The sequence below is a fragment of the Carcharodon carcharias genome, chromosome 14 (assembly GCF_017639515.1).
Source record: "Carcharodon carcharias isolate sCarCar2 chromosome 14, sCarCar2.pri, whole genome shotgun sequence".
Taxonomy (NCBI): domain Eukaryota; kingdom Metazoa; phylum Chordata; class Chondrichthyes; order Lamniformes; family Lamnidae; genus Carcharodon; species Carcharodon carcharias.
The window spans coordinates 16,218,493-16,242,249 of NC_054480.1; the positions used below are offsets into that span (position 1 = coordinate 16,218,493).

The 23,757-nt window shown below is 46.8% G+C and overlaps 1 protein-coding gene across 2 annotated transcripts in view; it reads right to left on the reverse strand.

The window, feature by feature from the left end:
- The window catches only part of LOC121287486 (N-terminal EF-hand calcium-binding protein 1-like), a 163,368-nt gene that overhangs the window by 86,088 nt on the left and 53,523 nt on the right, over positions 1-23,757 (reverse strand). For both annotated transcript variants that reach the window (XM_041205416.1, XM_041205415.1), the window contains one exon: positions 532-556. In XM_041205416.1, coding sequence (XP_041061350.1) covers positions 532-556 — 25 coding nt within the window. The remainder of the gene's footprint in view (positions 1-531; positions 557-23,757) is intronic.

The following is a 23,757-nucleotide window of genomic DNA, read 5'->3' on the forward strand; positions in this document are numbered from 1 at the left end:
AACTAGTCTCAGTAATGGTGACCATGACAATTATCACCAATTGTAAAAATCCACCTGTTTCACACAAGTCCTTTAGGGAGGGAAATCTGCCATCCTTGACCTGGTCTGGCCTATATGTGACTCCAGGTCCCAGCAAAGTGGTTGACTCCATGCCGCCCTCTGAAATGGCACTCAGTCTAAGGGCAATTAGGGATGGGAAACAAATGCTGGCCTTGCCAGTGGCGTCCACACCCCATGAAAGGATTAAAAAAAACAAATAAATAAAATCAGGGTCTCTAGCGTTTGCCCTTTAGTCTGGATTACTCAGTCAGAGTGCACACAGCTCCCCACATTGACAACTGCCTCTTAAAAATGTGACCTTTAACTGCCCTTTGAAATGGCCTCGCAATTAAGCCACTAAATTGAGGCCACTTGGGGATGGAGAATAAATGCTGGCCTTGCCAACAGTGCCCGCATCTCAATGGATGAATAAAAAAGTAACACCGGACACACAGACAGGAACTGTTAAAACACAATATGCTGCTGTCTCACCGTTCTTGTCTGCTCTGCGAAAAATCTGAAAATCAAAAGATTGAAAAGCAAACATTAATCGAATTCCATGGGTAATGCACCTTAAGGAAAGTTGTAAAAAGTATAATGTAATTTCCTACCTTGTCGCCAGGGATCAGTGAAGCTGCCCTGAGAGTACAATTGCACTCTGCTAGATCGCACTCAGAATGCAAAATCATTAAAAGCGGTTACGATTTGTAATCAACTCTATTTTTTTTAGTTCATAAAATAGAGCTGGCTGAGTGCCTCATAGAGAACAAGGCTGAAGAATATCAAAGGAACATGGGGCTAGCTCTGTAGGCCTTTCAGCCCCTCAAGTACCACTGTTCAATTATATTATGGCTGATTTGTAGCTTAACACCATCTACCAGCCTTGATTAGTTAATCTTTAATACCCTGGCCTAACAAAGGTGTGTATGTGTGTATAACATAGGTTTCAGTGTTGCTGGGACCCATAGGAATGTCCCCTTTTGATTAAGTCAGAGTGCGATAATGTAGTTATATACTACACTGATATCAGGGTTTGCGTCAGTGGCTGAGGAGTAGGGAAGTGGAGCCAGTGAAAAGATTTGCAAGGCATTATTATAGGATTTTTCTCTGCAGTTATTCATCTCCATTCAGAGGCCAAGTAAGAGACCCTGAAGGCAAATTGGGTACGGTCTGTTAAAATGAGAAGGTTTTTCTCATTGCATGTTTTCTACCTTCTATTTTATCATGAGCGCTGGAAGTCACCTCAGCAGCAGCAAGAAAATGAACTGGAGGGAAAAGGACCCTCGATCACTTGTTAGTTGCCATTTTGTTCTTCTGTCACTATTTTGCTTTAAGTGCTGAGCCAAAGGCTAAGAAGCTGTTCGCACACCAATAACCAGACGATTGGTGTCTGTGCTTGAGTTCCAGAGAATGTAAGCCCGAAAGGATAATGAGTCCAAGGCAATAGTCCATACTTCAAGTTATTGGCTACAATCCCTGGTTAACATTCGAACCGCATTCCAGAGACTTGACGCGAAATCTAGGCTAACACTCCAATGCAGTTCTGAGGGAAGTGCCTCCTTTCAGATGAAATGTTAAACTGTCCAAAGGGCCCCTGGCATTACTCAAAGAAGAGCAGGAGAGTTCTCCCTGGTGTCCTGCATGTTTATCCCTCAGTTGACATCACTGAAACTGATTATCTCATTGCAGTTTGTGGGAGTTTGCTGCGTGCAAATTGGCTGCCATGTTTCTCACACTTCTTCAGTGAGTACCCTACAAAAGAATACTTCACTGGCTGTAAAGCATGACAACATAAAGTTTGGAAAGGCGCTATAGAAATGCAACACCACTTGCACATAACTCTGGTTCAAGCCTAAACTTTAGTAACCAATTGTCAACTCACGCCTATTGTGGAGAATTCCTAACCCAAGTATAATGGATTCATCACATTTACACGGCGATAGGCCCCAGCATAAGGGTACTCCTCAAGGATCAGGCGAGGTTCCAAGAGTAATGCTTTCACTAAGAGCTGGTTTGGCTCATACCCAACTACTACTGAGAGCACTGGTCTCAATTCAACCTGCAGAGTGCAGCTGAATTCACTCACCACCAAATGTCTTTCACTGAGAAGCAATTTGCCTTGCAAAGCAGTTTTAAGATTGAATCAATTTTTAAAAAAATACTTTCCATTGAACAAACGTTCAATTCAATGGTAAAATGACATTACTCACCATAAATTACTTATTCATAATTCTTGACAGGAAATAGCTGCTGATGGGAAATAGAGGGGGGGTGGTTTACACACAAACAACAGGCCTGGGATGAAGGGGTTGTCCTATAGGTTGAGCGGGTGAGCCTATCCTCATTGGGTTTCAGAAGAATGAGTGGTGACCTTATTGAAACACATAGGCCAGACTTTTTCACCCAACCTGAACAAGCATAAAGTGATGCGTGATGACGTGGGGCAAGTGTCCCACGCCATCCTGCACTCGCACGATATTTCGGTCAGTGGGCATGCGCAGGGATCGGCAACGCGCCCGCCGACAAGTAAAAGGCCCATTAGGGCCAAGTTCAATCTTTCACTGCCCATCCAACCTCAAGGTTGGCGGGCAAGCGATAAGGCAAGCGGCCTGTGGATTTTTTTAGGAAACCTCATGCACGGTCAGGATGAGGTTTCCAACAGCAAATAAAAATTGAATAAAAACGTTAACGTTTCATTGATAACATGTCCCTGTTCACGTGACAGAGTCACATCGGTGGGCGGGGTGGGGGGGGTGGTGGGGCACGCTTTCTAACATTATAAAAGTCTTTGTTTTTAATTTTCAAAAATCTTCGTCTAACTGAGGCAGCCCTGTGCCTCAGGGGAGCTTTCATTGCGCAAAGTTCCCCCGCTCACCCTCCTCCCCCCACACTGCTCCCTGACCCCCCGCCCCCCTCAACCCCCAGCACAGGCAGCACTGAGCGCTGGGCGGACCTGAGTGAAATCGTGTCCAGGCCCCGATCCCAGGTGGTCGGCTTCCCAACCGCTCCTGTTCGCCCCCCCCCACCGAGCCTGCCCGACGAGGGTAAAGTCCTGGCCATAGGTTTCTGAGAGGGTTTGACGTAGCAGATGCTGAGAGGGCGTTTCCTCTCATGAGTATCCAGAAACGGCTTAAAGATAAGGGGTCGCCCATTTAAGCTGGAGAGGAGGAGGAATTTCTTCCCTCAAAAGTGTCACTCGCCTTTGGAATTCTCCTCCACGGAGAGCAGTGGAGGTTGGGCCATTGAGCATATTCAAGAGTGAGTTAGACAGATTTTTGATCGACAAGGGGGGTCAATGGGTTTTTTTGCAGGACAGGCAAGAAAATGCTGGCGAGGCCACAGTCAGACCAGCCACGATCTGACTGAATAGCATCAATGCGTTTAAGGGGGCGGATAGATTAAAAAAGAGACATCGGCTGCGATGTTCCAGCCTCCCCCGCCAAGGAGCTGGAAACTCCCGCCCAAACGTCAGCCGACCTTCGGCTGGTCCGTCAAATTTTCCACCCGGCCGGCAACGATTCCCTCCTGTGACCGGAAAATCCCAGCCCGTTGTTACACAGTGCCTTCCGCAAGCTCAGGACAACCCAAAGCCTTTTACAGTCGACGAAATGCTTCTGAAGTACCGTCACTTTCGTAATATTAAAATAAAAACATGAGGCCAGGGCTTTACTGCACCCCCCCCCGCCCCCCCACCCCACCCCACCCCTACGGGGCAGGTGCGTGCCCAATCCAATTGGGCGTAAAATCGCGCAAGATATATATCGCTAGGCAGGCACGCGCCCAAGTTGGAAGCGTGCCCACCGACAGTTAAGTGGGCAATTAAGCCCATTATCGGCACAACCATCTGCAATTTTTCATGGTCCGTCCAACCTTATGGTTGGCGAACGGGCGAATGGCGGCCTTTCCTCATCCAAGGAACCTCCGTTAGGAAATAAAATCAAAATAAACATCCGGGGATGGCTTTTTTATGGGGTTTGCTTCCGGGCGCTTGATTGTGATGCGTGGGCATTTTTTTTTTCGGCTTTTCACATCTTTATTTCATCATTTGCGGGTCTGCAGCTCCCATGAGGCAGCTGTCTGCCTTCAGGGGGCACTCTGGAGGCCCTCACCCGGCTCCCACGGAGATGTCATCGCCCTCCCTCTGCCTGCCCCCCCATCCCGGCAGCGCTGAGCTATTCGGTGGAGGGCGGGGGGGGGGGGGTGGGGGTGCAATCACGGTCGGCTGTCCATTTCCCAGCCGCTCCCAGGCCCCGCCAATCACGCGTGCCCGCCAGTGGGTCAAATTCAGGCCATTGCAGCCAATTTGCACACAGCAGGTTCCCGCATATATGAGGGAAGTTTGGATATGCTGGGGTCATTTCCTTTGGATCAGAGGCTGTGGGGAGATTTAAATGAGATATGTAAACTTATGCGGGGCCCAGATAGAGTAGTAGGAAGGTTAATAACCAGGGGGCATAGAGTTAAAGTAGAAGGGTTATAGAGGAGTTGGGAGAAATATTTTCTGGATTACTGCCTGAAAAGGTGGTAGAGACAGAGACCCTCATCACATTTGAAAAATACTTGGATATACGCTTGAAGTGCCGTATTAAGGCTACAGATCAAGAGCTGGAGGGTGGGATTAGGCTAGAAACTCTTTTTCAGCCTGCACATAAATTTCTATAATTCTCTATCCATGCTTTGTAACCTATTCTTTCCAACTTCGGCATTTTTATTGACTCAGAATTTGCTGTAACTGGTCACTGGACAGTGCGGGCTGTTCATTAGACTTCATAGAATCATAGCAGGCCATTCAGCCCATCGTGCCCATGTCAGCTCTTTAATTGATCCTAGTCCGCTGCTCTTCCTCAGTATTCCTGTGAAAGTTTCCCCTTCAAATATTTATCCGATTCTCTTTTGAAAGTTATTATGAATCTGCTTGCATTGCCCTTTCTGACAGTGTATTGCAGATCTTAACAGCCTGCTGTGTAAAAGTATATTTCCTCATGTCATCTCTGCTTTTTAAGCCAATTATCTTAAATCTTGTGTCCTCTGGTTACTGACCCTCCTGCCATTGGAAACAGTTTCTCCTCTACTTACTGCGTCAAAGCTGTCCATGGTTCTGCACACCTCTATCAAATCTGCTCTTAACCTTAACCGTTCAAAGGAGAACGACCCCAGTTTTCCCTTGCCAGTTTATTGTCATGGGTATCTTGAGCTGCATGTTGTTGAGGATCATAGCACCATAGAATGATACAGCACTGAAGGGGGCTATTCAGCCCATTGTGCCTGTGTCAGCTCTTTTGTGCAGCAGTCCCACTCCCCTTCTCTTTTCCATACTTTTGTGACGTGGTTTCCTTCAGGTTTTAATCCAATTATCTTTTAATGCACACCACGATTCAAGAAATAAACTAATATGGGCATCTTATAGATCTCAGAAGTGAATGGTTAGGGCTGGATTTTATGGCGGCAAATCAAGCAGGCCAACCCCACCCCCCACCCCCTCACCCCAACAGCACAGACGTAAAAAACGGCATGAAGAGGCTGGGTCCATTGTCATCCCGCCAATCTCAGATGTTATGCAAGGTGAGTCGGCGCCAAGATTGGAAGCCCATCCACCGTTTTGAAATAACCAATCAACAAGCTATTGGGCTCGTTAAAGGGGCTATCTGAATGCAACTTTCCGTTGCCCGCTTCATTTTCCAGGCGTTGGACGGGGGAAGGTTTCAGAGAGTTTTACGGCAGGTATGAGGAAGCAGCACAAAGACGGAAGAAAGGCCTGATACTGGGACCATGGCGGAACGTGGCAGAAGGTGAAGGTGGCAGTGTCTGTGTGTTTTTTTTACTCCATTTATTAACCTTTTTAAGCCTGCTATACAAAAAAAAAGAGCGATTGAGAGAGCAGGGGACCATTAAGTTTGTAGTCATGACTGACTTCCTGTTTGCAGCATAAACCCTCCGTGACAAGGTGACCCAGTCTAGACCCCCGATTGGGCAGAGAGCTCCCCTTTGCACTGCTGATTAGCCACTTACCAGCCGGCGGCTGCTAATTGGCCATCCGGCATTTGTTTTGCCAAGCTGAGACAGCAGGGGCAGGGGTGGGCACAAGCCAACCACTCGCTTTCTATTCCGCCTCCTTTATCCTACCAAAAAATCGTAAAATACAGCCCGTGGACGCGAACACACTTCATCACCATGTTAGAAAAGGACGGAAGATAGAAACGGCATAGTGTCCTCCGCAGGGCACCTGAATAGACAGGGCAAGCAACTGTGGGCAGAATTTTCATAGGCCTTGTGTGGAGGCTTGGGAGGCAGGAGGACCAGGAAATGAGGGGGAGCCGCATGGGGAGAAATCTCCCCAAAGTTGTCCCGCTACCAGTATTGGATGCAGATCAGCTGCCCATCAAACTGAGGTGGGCATCCGATTGAAATGAAGGCCCGATTAACGGCGATTTTCTCAGATTCAGAGCGGCTAACACCCCACCCGGCTCCAAACCGATTTTATGGCGACAAATCGAGCAGGCTGCCCCCTCCAATCCAGCAATAACGTAAAATTCGGCGTGAAGGTGTCAGGTAGGCAATCCAAAGTCATCCCACCAATCCCAGATATTACAGGAGGCGAGAGGCCCGTCAGCTTCGGCGGGGGAGTGGGGGGCAGGGGGTGGGGGGGCGGTCATTGGTGCAAGAGGTTCCATGTCCCAAAGAGGGGCCACCCTTGTAGCCCCTGCCTGCCTGGCCCTTCTGATTTAACATTTTCTCATTTCCCTGTACAACTGGGCCTCCGCGTTAAGGTGCCCCCTTGATCCCCGACCTGCCTCAGCGGTGCCCACTTCTCCCAGTGTGGCAGCCAAGAGCCTGGAGCTGCCTGACCTCTGATTGGGTCAGCAGAATTTACGTCCCACCTGCCATCGTTAATTGGACGGCGAGCCCCCCCAAGGCAGCCAATTAGGAGGCTGGCTCCAGGAAAATTGCTGAGCCAGTCACATTGCTGGCAAGTGTGGACTCGGGACCCTCAACATTGGGATCCCAAAACCCCTTGTAAAATTTTGCCCCGCGTGTCTCCTTAAGCAATTGGATTGAAGGATTATGAAACTAACAGCACAAGGACGAAGAAGGAAGTGCAGACTAGATTGGGTGAATCAATATCCAATCAGGTCCAGGCAGACAAAATGAAGAGAGGGAGATAAAACAATTGGATTGAGAGGGAAAAAAAATCAGAAAGAAAAATAATTGTTTCTTTACTCTCCAACAATTAAAATCTGAAGGAACGGAATTTTATACGTGTAACAGTTAGTTTTCCATGTCAGAGAGGTTGACTGGCAGTAATTGTTATTACACCGTTAAAGGTATATGAGAGAAATGACGACATAACTTTCTGTGGTGAGTTTAGTCCATATTTACCATGTGAGGATAGGAACTATGTAGCTCTCAATGCATTTGAATGGGGAGCCAGACAGATTCCCCCCATTCCCTGTGAGAGGACAATTGCACCATTGCATGGTGCAATTGCTGAGCGGGCCTGCACAGTGAGACAGAGTTAAATTAACTTTAGTAGACCCACAGGGTGTAAATGTAACTTATGCTGTTCATTATCAGTAAGGGATATGTGAATGAAATAATATTGAGACCACTCGTCCACTATTTAACACTGGTGTCCATTTAAAATAAGTGAACAATGGAGTCATAATATTAGAGGTCAACAGCACAGAAAAAGGCCCTTCGGCCCATCGAGTCTGCGCCGGTCAAACAAGTACCTAATTATTCTAATCCCATTTCCCAGCACTAGGCCCATAGCCTTGTATGCCTTGGCATCGCAAGTGCACATCCAAATATTTGGATGTTATGAGGGTTTCTGCCTCTGCCACCCTTTCAGGCAGTGAGTTCCAGATTCCCACCAACCTCTGGGTGAAAAAATTCTTCCCCACATCCCCTCTAAACCTCCTGCCCCTTACCTTAAATCTATGACCCCCTGGTTATTGATCCCTCCACCAAGGGGTAAAGTTCCTTCCCCTTCCATAAGAAAAGGTAATATCCACTCCCTCCAACCGTCCACTGTGTCTTAGTTACTTCTAGGCCAGGATTTTCCGGTTGTCGGGCGGGCTTGGCGGTGGAGGTTGGGGGGGGGGTGGGGGGGGGGGGGGGGGGGGGGGTGATGGTGGTGAGTGGGAGTGGCCGGGAAGCAGACCACCGCTCGCAATTGGGCCCCGACCACGATTTCACGCTGGCTGGCCAATTAATAGCCAGCGAGTATGAAACATGTGCTGCAGCGCTCAGCGCTGCCGAGGTGGAGGTGGGGAGAGAGAGGGAGGGAGGGAGGAGCACAAGCACAGAAGTTCGTGCATGCGCACGGGTTTATGCAGTAAAAGCTCCCTGAGGCACAGGGCTGTCTCGGGGAACTGAAGATTTTTAAAACAAAAAAATAAGGAAATTAGAATTGTTAAAATCATGTCCCCTCATTTGACTCTGTCACATGAGCAGGGACATGTTAGAGATGAGTTTGAATAGTTCTAAATTTTTTTTTGAACACTGGTCGAGACCTCATCCTGCCCGTGGATGAGGTTTCGCCAAAAATGCAAAGGCCGCTTGGCCTTTTCACCCGCCCGCCTGTCCAGCCTTCACTCCACCCTTTACCCTATCACCCCCTCCCCCAATTCCAGCCTTTGTCTGCCTCTCGTATCCAGACTTGGTGCGGTGTTTGCTACCCGCACTCAAGCGAAATTTCGCTTCAGGAAGGTCCATTCTCTCTGCTTTCCAGTTACACCAAGAAGGTGGAATCAATATCTACAGACATGGAAGTCGTGCAAGAGGTGAAGCTCGCTCGGTGCGCACCACTTACACGCTGTCGTAAAACTGAACGTTCGAAATCCTGGCTTGCTGGGAGTTTAATTTGGAGGGCAAACAGAAGTGGTGCGAGGTGGCCTTTTAAGTAACATGCAGGAGATGCCAACGAATGCAAATGGAGTTCCTGGCCTTGGTCGTAGGGAAACTTGGCCAGCCCTAAGACCAGCCATCAGAGTCAGGAGGACAAAATCCCAAACTAATTTCCCAACGGCGGGAACATTACTTTTTCAGTCATGCCACATTAAGTGCCCCTGCCCACCACGCCTTCCTGCTGCTGGTGGGAGCAGAAAATTCCACCCATTGCATAAATGTAAGTTGCTGTTGTGTACCTGCAGCATGTCCAGTCTGCAGGAAGCACTATGGCCACTCACTAAGGTTGCTTCAGCCGTCCCACTGTGAAAGCACAATGCAAATGAAAGCGGCAATGTTTTGGGAACTGTACCCTTTCTGAGTTCCCCTCCAAATCACACTCCCTCCCAACATCGGACACACATGGCCGTTCCTTCATCCTCGATGGGGCAATATCTTGGATTTCCCCCACTGTGAGAGCACCATCGCCACAAGGGCTGCTGACGGGTTTGAGAAGGCCCTACACCACTTTCTTCCGGCAACCGGGGGAGAAAATGTGGCCTTACAAGCTTCACATACACCTCTAGAACAAATATTTTAAAACTACTAATCGCCAGCAATGCAGTTTCAGCCCTACAGCTGCTAAATTCAGGGTGCTCCAGCCATCTCATTGTTCAAACCTTCTGTGTGAAATCGATTCCCTCATACAGTGCAGACAGCAGGAATTCATTCCATGTCACCAATTATTACTTCAGACATTCTTCAGTTGCCAACATTCCAAAGGTGTCTTGCAGGGCCTGTTGCCAGGGCAACCTGATGGCTTAGAATTGTTCTAGCTGTGTTTATCACCTTACCCTGTAATTATTGTCATTCTCTCTGCTTTACAGTCACACCAAGTTCCATTCACCCGCCCCTCTGTGCACGTTGAACTTCTTCGACACCCGGTTAAGCAATGTCTCGATTTCAGAATTCTCAGTCGTGTTTTCAAATTTCTTCAAGGCCTTGCCCTCCCTTTCTGTAATCTCTTCCAGTCCTACAACCCTCTGAGATCTCAAAGCTTCATCAATTCTGGCTATTTGAGCATCCTTGATTTTAATCACTCCATCATTGGCGGTTATGCTTTCAGCTGCCTTGGTGCTGAGCTCTGGAATTCCCTCGCTAAACCTTTCTTTCTGTCTTCCTATCTTCTGCTGTTGGCCATCTGTCCTAATATATCTCTTCGTATGCCTCTGTGTCAAATCTTGTTTGATAATGCTCCTGTGAAACACCTTCAGATGTTTTACTAAGTTACAGGTGCTATATAGATGCGAGTTTTTGCTGTTACTTTAGATCATGGCAAATAAGTCGAACCTGAATGTAAGACAACCCCATTTTATCAGCCCTAAAATTCATGTTTTTGCACATAGTGTCACGAAGGTATTATAATTCATATAATGTTATTGTGATTTCTTGAAAAAGTAGGTTAGTAGTGGGGTATGGACACTTTCTGTGTGTATGTGTGTGTGGGATTTAATTGAATTGGAGACAGCTGGTCTGGAGGCTTTGACTCATCAAACGAAGCTAGGTTTGAAATGTTAAATACATAAACGTAGATAAGTTTTAGAATGCGAGGTGAAGAGAATTTGCATTTTAGATGAATCAGGATAGTTCAAATTTCAAAGAGATGGTAGGATGTTTACACCTAGCCAGAGAAGCTATGTTTCTCAAACGTTACTGATAACATTAGCACCATGAAATGATTTATATTATGAGAAAGGTAAAGTTCCAAAGACATGGGAACAATGGGATTTACATTAAAAGAGACAAACATGTATAAAGGGAAATGAGGCTATGTGTCAAAGGAAGGCATTGTAAGATCTACCAGAAGTGTGAAAAGCCCCCAGTATTTGTGCATTAAGTCTGTTGTCTACAGAAACCGAAGCTGGGAAAAGCTACTTTGAATCCTTCAGTTCAGGGTATTGTGCTGACTTGCCTGGGTCTGTTAAAACCTTTTTTTTTCACCTTTTTTCTATTTGCCTTTATCTTTTTTTTACTGTTGCCTTAACAGGGGTATAACTGGAAGACAGAATAATTAGGGGTTTTAGGCATTATTATGGTAGTAATCTGTAGACCTGTGCATGTGCTTGAAATCCTTTCTTTTATTAATAAATGTTTAATTTAGTTTTCTAAAAAATATCTGAATTCTTGATGGGCTTATTACCATTGAATTCAGGGCACGCGTCTCGAAGTAAAATATCAATTGCAAAACTGCTGTGGTCGCGTGGTCAAGTTTCCCTCGTGGATTTGATCCACCTGGCACAAATCATCTACCACGTCATAACACCAGCATATAAGCTGACCATCTTTTCAGCCACACAACACTTGCACGAGTCGTCAGCCAGAATTTTTCACCCCACAATGCATGTTTTACTTACCAGTGCCTTATAACTGGGTGCAAGTGATCAAGCAGGCGATACAGGCTGTGTTGCAAAGATGTACGGGAGTTTAAGACACGCCCACACAGAGCAGATCCACCAGCGGCAAACGACGAAGATGGTGACCACCCATACCCGGGCCTGTAATTCACATTTTTACTCAGCAAAGTAAGTTGACCCTTATTTTTGGAGGGATTTTTTGAGGCTTCAAAGGTCAACTTATATGCCGACATCCACAGTAATTATAATGTCGTATTTGCTTTCCCTGTTTTATTGAATAGAATGCTAGAACCATGCAGCACAGAAGGAAGACATTTGGTGCACCATTGCCTGTGCTGGCTCTTAGAAAGAGCTCTCCAATTAGTCCCGTTTCCCTGCTCTTTCTCCTCATTTTCTCCCCTTCAAATACTTACCAAATTCCCTTTTGAATTTAATTCCACCACCATTCAGGCACTGCATTCCAGGTCATGGGCTGAATTTTCCCCCCCGTCGGGTGGGGGGAGGGGAGTTAAATGGCAGGCGCGCTTCTGATCGGCGCGCCGGATTGGAGGCGCGGCGCCATTTTGGCCTGCCCAGCGCAATGTCTGCACAGAAGCGCAATGCACTCCCTGTGCGGGCTGGGGAGGGGTGGGGGGGGTGATTCCCAAAATCGAGAGCGCACTCATCTCCCTGAGGCTAAGTGCAGCCTCAGGGAGATCGGCTGTAAATGTAAAAAAGATAAAGATAGAAAAATAAAATTTCCCTAACATGTCCCCTCATGTGACAATGTCACATGAGTTGGGGCATGTCCATAATTTTTATGAAACCTTTAATTACATTTTTTAAAACCCTACATGAAAGCTCATCTACCCAACCTTCCAAGCAGCACCTGCCCAGCATGTGGCAGAGTCTGCAGCTCCTGCATTGGACTCATCAGCCATCTCAGAACCCATTGAACCAAAGTGGAAGAAAGTCATCCTCGATCCCAAGGGACTGCCTACGAATTGGAGAATTGTCTTCCGTACTTATGCATAACCTTCAGTGACTGGTCTAGTCTGCAACAATGACAACACACTTGACTGGTCAGCACAGCAGGCTTGAAGATTTTTTTAAATCATTGAGTCACAGGGAAACTGATAAGATATCTTATTTTGCATAGGATATTAAAGGCCATTGGCCAGGAAATGCAGAATTGTATCCCTTATGAAAGGAGGGTTCTGCTTCAACAAGGAGGATAAGCAAATGGTCAACAATGGAGTGGTTGTGGAAATGCTGATGTGATATGAGACATTGATCATGAGGGTGGAAACACTGAACAACAGCAAAACCTGTAAGTAGGCTGTGTGTATTTGCGCCATGTGGTGGAAGAAACAGACTTCTTATTGTCAATGACATAAGCTTTGGGAGGACATCACACACCCAACACTTTGTCTAGAATGGTGATCCAGACATTGTCAGGGAGGCTACTCAGTTCTGTGCTAACCCTAAAGAGGTCAAAGAAGATGCGGAGCTAACATTCAGAGAGCACACCGCACTAACACACAATTGTTTTCAGAAAACACTCAGAGCTAACAATACTGGTTGCTTACGTTACCAATTGTTCAATAAGAATTCCCCCTTGGCTCAGTAAGTTGATCCAATGTCTAGTTGACCCATACAGAATGGGGAGGTCCCAGGTTAGTATTCCAAGTTTGTGCTTGGTTTTCTAATCTCACACGACGTATGGGCAGGGACATTAGAACTGGCTCCAGAACAACAGGGTCAGGGAGGAGAAAATGTATATTTTTCTTGAACCACTACAGACTATTTCAGAGGGCAGTAAAAAGTCAACCATATTGGTGTGGGACAGGACTCATATATAGGTCAGACCAAGTTAAGATGGCAGATTTCCTTCCCAGACAGGGACAATAGGGAGCTATTGGATTGTAATGATAATCTGACAGTTTCACGAGCTGTATTTTATAGTTTTTGGTGGGATGAGGGAGGCGAACAAAAAGTGAATGGTCTGCTTGCTTCTTCCCCCGCTGTCTCAACATGGTGAGTCAAGCGTTGGCTGGCCAATTAGTGGTTGCCTGGCAGGAAGACGCCCATTTAGCTGTGTAAAGTGGGGTGCTGCACCCAACTGGATGCCTGGGCTGGGACATCATGCAAAAGAGGGGTGACGCCGTGTCTAAGAAGTCAGTCATGGCCACCAATTCGACGGCGCCCTGCCATCTCAAGGTCTCCTTATTTCTTATGGGCCAGCTCCCGACGTTGAATAAATGAAGTCAGGAAACATACAAACGCTGCTGCCTTCAACAGAAGACTCCACTGCTAGATGCATCGATGGTCCCGTTGGCAGGCCTGATCTCTTGTGCTGCCTCCTCATACCTGGCATAAAGCACTCCCAAACCTTCACCCCTCCCATACTCAAGAAATGGAGTGGGCAACGAAAAATTGCAAACAATTGGGTCTTTTTAGCAAGCTGAGTAGCATTTTGCAGTGTACTCATTAACACCAGTTTTTTTTTAAACTGAGTTCAAATTCTCAAACCACCAGTGAACTCATCCAAGATTACTAATCCAGTAACATCACCACCACATTAGTGTAGCCATTTGCCGTTATTCCCAATGTGGTAAATGATCACAGCTCCAGCTCCTGAACTAAACCGAAGAACAAAATTACTTGTTATTAAGCTGGTTCAATTAATCTAATTCACTCAGGGATTTTCTAATATTAAACACCCGTCGCCGTCAGTGTTGTTAATCAATTTTGAATCAGATTTTATCGCTGCTGTCAGGCTTTGAGAAAAACATGTTAATTTGCAATATAAAATGAGTCATTAAATTTGGTTGATGCATTATGACTCATCGTTTAGCAATGCAAGCGTTTTCTTTGGACACTGCCATTTATTCTGATATGTGTTGTGAGTCCATTTCATTACTGAATCCTGCTGGGTACTTTGAAACAATTTTTCAGAGCTAATAATTTACTGTATTTTCCCTGGTACAAGGCAAAAGACCAGCTGCATGATTCCAAGAGTAAAATCACAGTGCAAAGAAGAACAGAGATAAGCAAGGGGCGGACAATTCAACCGAAACTGTGCGAGGTGGGCCAGGGAATGCTGAAAAGCTGATTGGCTTGTCGGGTCACTTCAGAGTCACGTATGGGCTAGAGTCACATGTTGGCCAGAGATACACGTGGGCTAGAATCACATGTGTAGTCTAGCATGTGGTCCAGAGTCACATGTGGCCCTGAGTCACATGTGGGCCATAATCATGCACAGGCCAGAGTCAAGAGTGCCTTGGTCACGTGTGAATCAGTGTCACATGTGAACCAGAATCATATGTGAACCAGAATCGCATGTGGTCCAGAGTCACGTGTGGTCCAGAGTCACGTGTGGTCCAGAGTCACGTGTGGGCCAGAGTCACGTGTGGTCCAGAGTCACGTGTGGTCCAGAGTCACGTGTGGGCCAGAACACAAAGGGATGATTCCCTTCCCTGCGAGATGTCAGTGATCCAGTTGAGAATTGTTTTTTTACAACAATCTGGTACTTTCCAAGAAAAATGCATCTCCTAAAAACTGCCCTAACTTTGTGGGAAGATATGACAGATACGTCGCTGAAGCCATAAACTGGGGTTCTGCCGATATTAAGGTGGGAAATGGGAACAACTCCAAGGAAATTCCCAGCCATGGTTCTGTTTTAAGTGCACTCGTGAACTCTGGGTTGTTACTCCAGTAGCATGCTCTAAAGAAAGAACCTGCATTTATTTAATGCTTTTCACAACCTAGGCATCCCAATGCTCTTTACAGCTGATGAAATGCTGTCATATAGGATACACAGCCCAGCAAGGCCCCACAGAAAGAAATGTGACCAGACAATCTGCTTCGGTGAAATCGTTTGAGGGTTGAAAATTGACCGGGACACTCGGAGGGGGGAAACTTCCCCACTCCTCTTTACTTCCACATGAGAGTGTGGACAGGGCCTCAATTTAATGTCTCCTCTGAAAGACAACACCTCCAACAGTACAATTCATCCCCCTGGTATTGATCCTGGAGCATGAGTCTAGGTTTTGTCCTCAAGACTCAGAGGGACTCGTGAACCTACCAGCTTCTGATTCAGAGCTGAGCGTACGTGCTCCTCACTGAACCACGCAGCTGAAACCTAACCATGCGACCGATGCACTGTTATCTATGGCCCAGAGCTCTTTCAAGTCACACAAGCTGACAAGGAGCGGTGAAAACTTTGTAGATGCACAGTGCGGTTCTTGAAGCTGTGAATGAAACATAAGGACACCCTCACCCTTTACCTCCCAGCTGCTTGGCTACTAACACACAGTTAACACTCCTTTTGTAAAAGATACATCTCCCTCCCAATGGCCCAAGATGATATTCTGAAGACTGACATGACTGTAGGTCCTCATTCCCCTTTTTACAATTTACTTCAGATTCAGCCCCCTGATACACACGGTTTGGGTTTAAATTTTTATGTTTATTAAGATGAGGCATGTTATTGCTGGAACCCAGTGAGTTACACCACCTTCAAGGGTGAGGAAGAATGATTAAGAAAGGGTACAGTACTGTTATGCATATACACCGTCTCGGATTATAGGCCACACCTCATATGCGTGCCGTTCTGCAAGGAAAACCATTTGGGCTCCAAATTTCCATGGAGGTTTTCCCAATTTCCTGCCGTATTTTCAGTGGGAGATTGGGGAAACTCCTCCCATCCTGCCTTGGCCCTACAGCAGGTCAACACTGTTCAAGACTAAACACATTTGTTCAATCTTCGAATGCTGTTGGCGAATTTAAATGTGCCATTCTGTACATGCGGTTAAAAGCCAGCTTTACTCAGACAAATTTTATATTCGATTACTTTAATACACTCATCACAACATTTAACCTGGGTCTGAAGGAGTGTCCAAAGTCATCAATTCAAATACAAGCATCTTTTGGGAATTTGGTTTAAATATGTGTTTATCAATTGTTATTTAAATCTGCTTGATCCCAGCCACCTTTTTTTTTAAGTATTATAATCAACGTGTCTTGTTCAAATGAGCGAATCTGTCTCAAGACTTGAAAGGAAGATTTTTCAGTCCAGAAAGCTTCCAGAGATAGTGAAAAAAAGGAAATGGATATCATTTTTTTATCATTGTGTAGCACAGAAGTTACAAACTCTGTTAAATGTAGAGCCAGCTAAGCTCAGCAATTACTGTAAACACGCACACTGTGTTACTGTTACTATTTCTGTGTTCTTTCGCTACTTAACAAATTTGTTTAACAGTTGGAGTATAGTGCAATCTTCTATAAACAAGAAAAGACAGACTTTAGTGTGTTGCATTCATGTAGCATCTGTCTGCCTGCCTGTAGGTCACAGCTGTAGCCACAGGCCTCCCCCCCTGGAGGGGGTTCCCCCTCCACAATGGTGGCCTTGGCTGCTGTGGCCATTTTCCAATTTAAAGGTTGTAAAAGTTGCGGTACTCAAAACCAAGGTGCTCTCTCTGACCCGCAATAGCAGGCTGCAGCTCCTTAAGTGCTGGAGTACCTCCGATTGGCCCTCCAGCCTTAACTGGACGGCAAGCCTGTCTTCTGGCCACTAATTGGCTATCGGGGAGAATCCCCTGTTGGATGATTGCTTCCCACACAGTGAGGCGTCAGGGGCCCCCATTTCACCCTGACGTCAGTGCCCCGACCCAAAACCCAAAACCCTGCCTATGGCGTAACTTTCTACAGCCTGAAAAGGCTCCTCTGACTTTCTACTCATTTCTCCGCGTCACCACAACACCCAAGTCAGCAAACGGTCCCTCCCAATCGCCGTCAAGTCACCTCCTTTTTCTCCCACATTCACAAGCTGCTCCAGCGCTGCCAACTTTAAACAGCAGACACAGGAAGGCAAACAGAAACATTGCAATTCAGTGTTGAAAAAGAGCTGAGTGAATCCGAATCCGAAACCTCTCAATGTGTTATCTTGTGGAAGCTATTTATAAAACGCAATAATTGCAAACCGCAGATAATTTCAACTTTCAAATTTCTGAGCCTCATAGCTGTTGAAAGTAATAAGCCCCAATCTCCTCCTGCCATATTAATTACTCATATTGCCTCAAGGATACAAACAGAATTGAATACCCTGCACACGCATCTCTTGTTCTCAGCCGATTACAAAACTGAGCTGGCAATTAACTGCAGCCCCCACCAGGATGGTCTGAGGGCCCTTAGCTTCTTCCTCGAACAGAGGCCCGAACAATCCCCATCCACCACTACTCTCCTCCGTCTGGCTGAACTTGTTCTCACACTGAACAGTTTCTCCTTCAACTCCTCTCACTTCCTCCAAATAAAAGGTGTGGCTATGGGTACCCGCATGGGCCCCAGCTATGCCTGACTCTTTATGGGGTATGTGGAACATTCCTTGTTCCAGTCCTACTCCGGCCCCCTTCCACAACTCTTTCTCCGGTACATCGATGATTAATTCAGTGCTGCTTCATGCTCTTGTCAGGGCTTGGGAAAATGTATTAACTTTGCTTCCAATCTCCACCCTTCCATCATTTTCACGTGGTCCAGCATCTGGCAATTAACTCTCGTGTCCAACCCATAGATCGGAGCAAAATGTGTCGGTAACCTATATTTTAGGTTCCTGAAATTTACAACTGGCCTTTCAGCAGGAAATGTGACTTAAAGCTCCTGAAATAAATATGAGCTCCACATTCTGGGCAGGTTAACTGATCTGTGGCATGGAGCGATCCCCATCATCATCCAGATCCACTCTGAAATCAGGCGTTTCCCTGCAAGTCTGCAGTGCGTGGGACACAGCGAATCTCATCACGAGTTTGGAAGTGTGGGAAATTCAGGAGCACCGCTCCTTGCCGGAGAGCTTGATCCCGGGGATCGAAATCCTGGCGGACTCGGGTCTTCCTCGGGATGCACCTTCGGGTGTCTCCTCCGCCACTGAGCTGCGTGTGACACTGACACTGTCGAAGGTTTGCCCTGTCTTGGAGCTGCCGGTCGGTAAGGAGAGATGGTGAGTTGCTCCCTGCACCCAAAAGGGGGGAAGCAGCAAACCTAACCGCGCCTCACTGGTGGGACTTGAAATGGGTTTAACTCTTCCTTTGCAATTCAGCCATGCTGTTTTTTTCTTTCATGGGATGTGGGCATCGCTGACCAGGCTTGGATTTGTTACCCATTCCTAATTGCTCTTTAACTGGGTGGCTTGCTAGGCTATTTCAGAGGGCGACTAAGAATCAACTACATTGCTGAGGGTCTGGAGTCACATGTAGGCCAGAGCAGGTAAGGATAGCAGATTTCCTTCCCGAAAGGGCATTAGTGAACCTCATGGGTTTTTAACAACAAATCAGTGGAAGTTTCATCATTACTGAGATTCCATATTTATCAATTGAATTTAAATTCCACCAGCTGCCGTGATGGGATTTGAACTCACGCGCCTAGAGTCTCTGAATTACCAGCCCAGTGACATCACCGCCACACCACTATCTCCCCACCCACGGTGGCTTAATGGATAGCACCCTTGCCTCTGAATCACCAAGTTAATGTCCCACTGTAGAGATTTGAGACTGATGCTGAAGTGCTGCCCTACTGGAGGAACAGACTTTCTGATGGTGTATTATACGGAGGCTCCATCTGCTCCAGTTGGCGAGCATGAATGATCCCATGGCATCTTTTCAAAGTGGAGCAGGGGACGTTCACCCTGGTGGCCAATCATCGCCCCCCCACCCCCCCACACCAACAATCAACATCAGGGCGCTGTTTCATGAGCTTGCATGGTCCAAATTGCCTGTGGCATTTTCTATATTAAAACAGTAACTGCAACACTACGTTTGAGCTATTGGCTGCAAAATACTTTGGGGCATCCCGAGGTTATGAAAAATGACAGGAGAAAAAACAACTCCTTTCATTCTAATCCCCAGATTTAAAACTCAAAATTAATTTCACAGCCCCCAGGAATATGTGAAAACTCCGTTCATCTTTGACAATGAAAGTTGTCGAGCTTCGTGCGTAAACCTCTCACCCCTCCGCCCCTTATAACCTTGAATTATATTCCAGAGAAGCCTGCGGTTAAGTGCCACAGCAAGCTTTTACCTCTCCCAAGGCTTAAAAGCGGATGCAGTCTCCTCAGAAAACAGAATGTCCCATTTTCCCTGGGTGGTTATTCAGTCCCAAAGCTCAGCACCGGTGTGGAGATAGTGATAAATGTGCTGCAGGGGGCTCATCTCAACTCAATCTTTAACTGTGATCCAATCCTACTGGAAATTGGATGGCACCAGGCATGCTGTGAAGATAACGGAGATCATATTTAAATAATTGAATTCTTTGCTTCTGGGAGTGTAGCGAGGTTTAGTGGAGGCTTTCAATCAACCCTGCGCTTCCTGTCAGCAGAATCTCTGAAAGTGAGTCAAGCCAATTTTGCTTCACGAGTAAAAGCAAAGCCACAATGTTTATCAACTATCATGAATCTGTCGCCCGCTGTTTAAAACTCTGATGCCTTGCATGCTCTTACGGTGGTTATAGGATCGTAACTGAGAGTGGGCCTGAGCTCCACAAGGAAAGTAAAACCCACTGTGAGAGCACAGGAGGCGATCCTCCCCCTCCCCTTGACCATGAGGATTTGCTCGCTGAATTTTATCCCCTTCAAAGAAAGGAAAGCTTTCATTTAGGGAGCACCTTTCATGACCTCAGGACATCCCAAGCTGCTTTACAAAAGAGGAAGTTCTTTTAAAGTGTAGCCACTGTTGGAACGTAGGAAACATGACAGCCAATTTGTCCACAGCAAGCTCCCACCAATGTGATAAGGCCCAGATCATCTGTTTTAGCATTGGCGTCTGACGGATGAATATTGGCCAGGATGTCGGGGAGAACTCCCCAGCTCTTCCTTGAAATTTATGCCGTGTGGTCGTCTGCTCAAGACGGGGCCTCAGTTTAACAACATCTCACTTGGAAGACGACACCTCCGACAGTGCAGCACTCCACTGGTACTGCACTCCATTAGCCTGGATTTTGCTCTCAAGGGCAGGATTTCCCGGTCGGTGTGTGTGGGGGGGTGGGGGGGTGGGCACGGGGCTCGCTTGCCAACGTGTAAAATGATGAAGGATGATGTTGGGCGGAACTCTTGATGTCACCCCGCCTCATCTCAATTTTCAGGTCGATGGGGGCGCAGCCGAATCTGCTGTGCACTCGCCGACCTGTCAACGGCCAACTGAGGCCATTTAAAAAGTCATTGCAGTAGTGAAAGGACCTGCCCGTCCAACCTTAAGGTTAGCGGGCAGGCCGAGAGCCCTGGCAGCCTTCAGAAAAAGTGTAAAACCTCATCCACCGGCGGGATGAGGTTTCATGTAGGTTTTTTAAAAATTTAATAAAAGTTGAATTAAAAGTGATGACCGTGTCCCAACTCATGTGGCAGTGTCACATGAGGGGACATGTCAGGGAAATTGTATTTTTCTATTTTTAACATATTTGAATTTGGCGCCGAACTCTCTGAGGCAGCACTTAGCCCCAGGGAGATCTGTGCGCTGTTTCACACATGTGCACGAAAGAGCACACTCCTGGCTTGGGGAATCCACGACCTACCCCACCACCCCTCCCCCCACCCCGCCCCGCCTGTACAGGGAGCGCTCAGTGCTTCCTTGAGGATGTCACACTGGGCGGGCCTTAATCGGCCCGCCCACGTAAAATGGTGGCACGTCCCCAATCGGGGGCACGACTGCACGCGCCTGCTCCTGAACTTCCCTCCTCCTCCCCCCCCCCCACAACGGGGGGAAAAATTCTGCCCCAAGTCGTTGGAGTAGGGCTTCTACCTGCAACCTTCTGACCCAGTAGCAAGGGTCACAGCTAACTCAGAAGAATTTTGCAGCAATTTTGCACAAAATGCCCATAGTGCAGTGTGGATATTTGGTCTATCAAGATGATTGCAACACTCGAGCCCTAAAACCCCCTCCTGTATTGTTCAATGTTTCAATTGTTCTGTGTTTTATTGTGTGATTCTGGTGATTGATCCATGTTCAATGTGCTTGATTGGTTAAGCCTGGGTGATGACTCAGAAGGAAAGAGCTGGAAGACATTTTAAAAGGCACTGTATAAAACTCTATAAATAAAGTTCCTGCACATTCAGAAACTAGTGTCATCTCTGCATTGTTCTGAGGAACGTCAAAAATATAAAACATCTCCCACTAATGAAGCCATTAGAGGAGAAGTGCCATCGAGGAGCCCTGCTAAATTCCCTGCATTCACGGCATGCGGGCAATCCAAGAGCCTCAGGTGAAGGCCCAGGAAAATCTACACCCAGATATCCCCAACATTCAGTTTTCTTCCCGAAGATATTGACCGCTCTTGCTCTGCACATGATGGTCGCCAACTCTGCAAGGCCTATCCCTGGAGGTGTCACCACATGACCTCCCGCCGCAAGCCAGCCCAACTCTACACTCCCACCATCGGTCACCCAACATGTCCGTCCTTACAGCCCCCTGTCTTCCCAAACCAATCGGAAAGCAAATAGACTTTTTGTTATCAGATTGGACGATTCCTGACTGTCAATCAAACTGCCTATTTTTTTCCTCCCCATGTCCAATATTCATTGTTCGAAGAAACCCTTTTTTTTTTAGAAAGCACGATTTTTTTAATGCTCCTTGTGGTTTTTCTCCTGACTGTTGCTCATAACGGTGTCCTGGAGATTGATTTATCATTGGAGGCTCTTGTATAATCCTGGAGGGTTGGTAACCCTGCTGTATCTTTGGCAGTGTCCGCTTTGATTTAAGATTTTTGGCAATTAGACCATAAGACATAGGAGCAGAAATTAGGCCATTTGGCCCATCAAGTCTGGTCCGCCATTCAATCATGGCTGATAAGTTTCTCAACCCCATTCTCCTGCCTTCTCCCCGTAACCTTTGATCCCCTTACCAATCAAGAACCTATTTATCTCGGTCTTAAATACACTCAATGACCTGGCCTCCACAGCCTTCTGTGGCAATGAATTCCATAGACTCACCACTCTCTGGCTAAAGAAGTTTCTCCTCATCTCTGTTCTAAAAGGTCTTCCCTTTACTCTGAGGCTGTGCCCTCGGGTCCTAGTCTCTCCTACTAATGGAAACATCTTCCCCACGTCCACTCTATCCAGGCCTTTCAGTATTCTGTAAGTTTCAATCAGATCCCCCCTCATCCTTCTAAACTCCATCGATTATAGACCCAGAGCCCTCAAACGTTCCTCATATGTTAAGCCTTTCATTCCTGGGATCATTCTCGTGAACCTCCTCAGGACCCTCTCTAGAGCCAGCACATCCTTCCTGAGATACGGGGCCCAAAATTGCTCACAATATTCTAAATGTGGTCTGACCAGAGCCTTATAAAGCCTCAGCAGCACATTCCTGCTTTTATATTCTAGTCCTCTCGAAATAAATGCCAACATTGCATTTGCCTTCCCAACTACTGACACAACCTGCAAATTAACCTTAAGAGAATCCTGGACTAGGACTCCCAAGTCCCTTTGCACTCCAGATTTCTGAATTCTCTCTGCATTTAGAAAATAGTCTATGCCTCTATTCTTCCTACCAAAGTGCATGACCTCACACTTCCCCACATTGTATTCCATCTGCCACTTCTTTGACAATTCTCCTAACTTGTCCAAATCCTTCTGCAACCTCCCCACCTCCTCAATACTACCTGTACCTCCACCTATCTTTGTATCATCTGCAAACTTAGCCAGGATGCCCTCAGTTCCTTCATCTAGATCATTAATGTATAAAGTGAAAAGTTGTGGTCCCAACATTGACCCCTGCGGAACTCCACTAGTCACCAGCCGCCATCCTGAGAAGGACTCCCTTATTCCCACTCTCTGCCTCCTGCCAGACAGCCAATCTTCTATCCATGCTAGTACCTTGCCTCTAACACCATGGGCTCTTATCTTACTGAGCAGCCTCCTGTGCAGCACCTTGTCAAAGGCCTTCTGGAAGTCCAAGTAGATAACATCCATTGGCTCTCCTTTGTCTAACCTACTCGTTACCTCCTCAAAGAATTCTAACAGATCGGTCAGGCATGACTTCCCGATGATGAAACCATGCTAACTTTGCCTGATTTTACCATGCACTTCCAAGTACTCTGAAATCTCATCCTTAATAATGGACTCTAAAATCTTACCAACAACCGAGGTCAGGCTAATCGGCCTGTAATTTCCCATCTTCTGCCTCACTCCCTTCTTAAACAGGAGGGTTACATTAGCGATTTTCCAGTCCTCTGGGACCCTCCCTGACTCCAGTGATTCCTGAAAGATCACCACTAACGCCTCCACTATCTCTTCAGCTATCTTCAGCTATCTCCTTCAGAACTCTGGGGTGTAATCCATCTGGTCCAGGTTATTTATCCACTTTAAGAACTTTCAGTTTTCCTAGCACCTTCTCCTTGGTAATGGCCACTATACTCACCTCTGCCCCCCCGGCTGTCTTGAACTTTGGGGATGTCACTC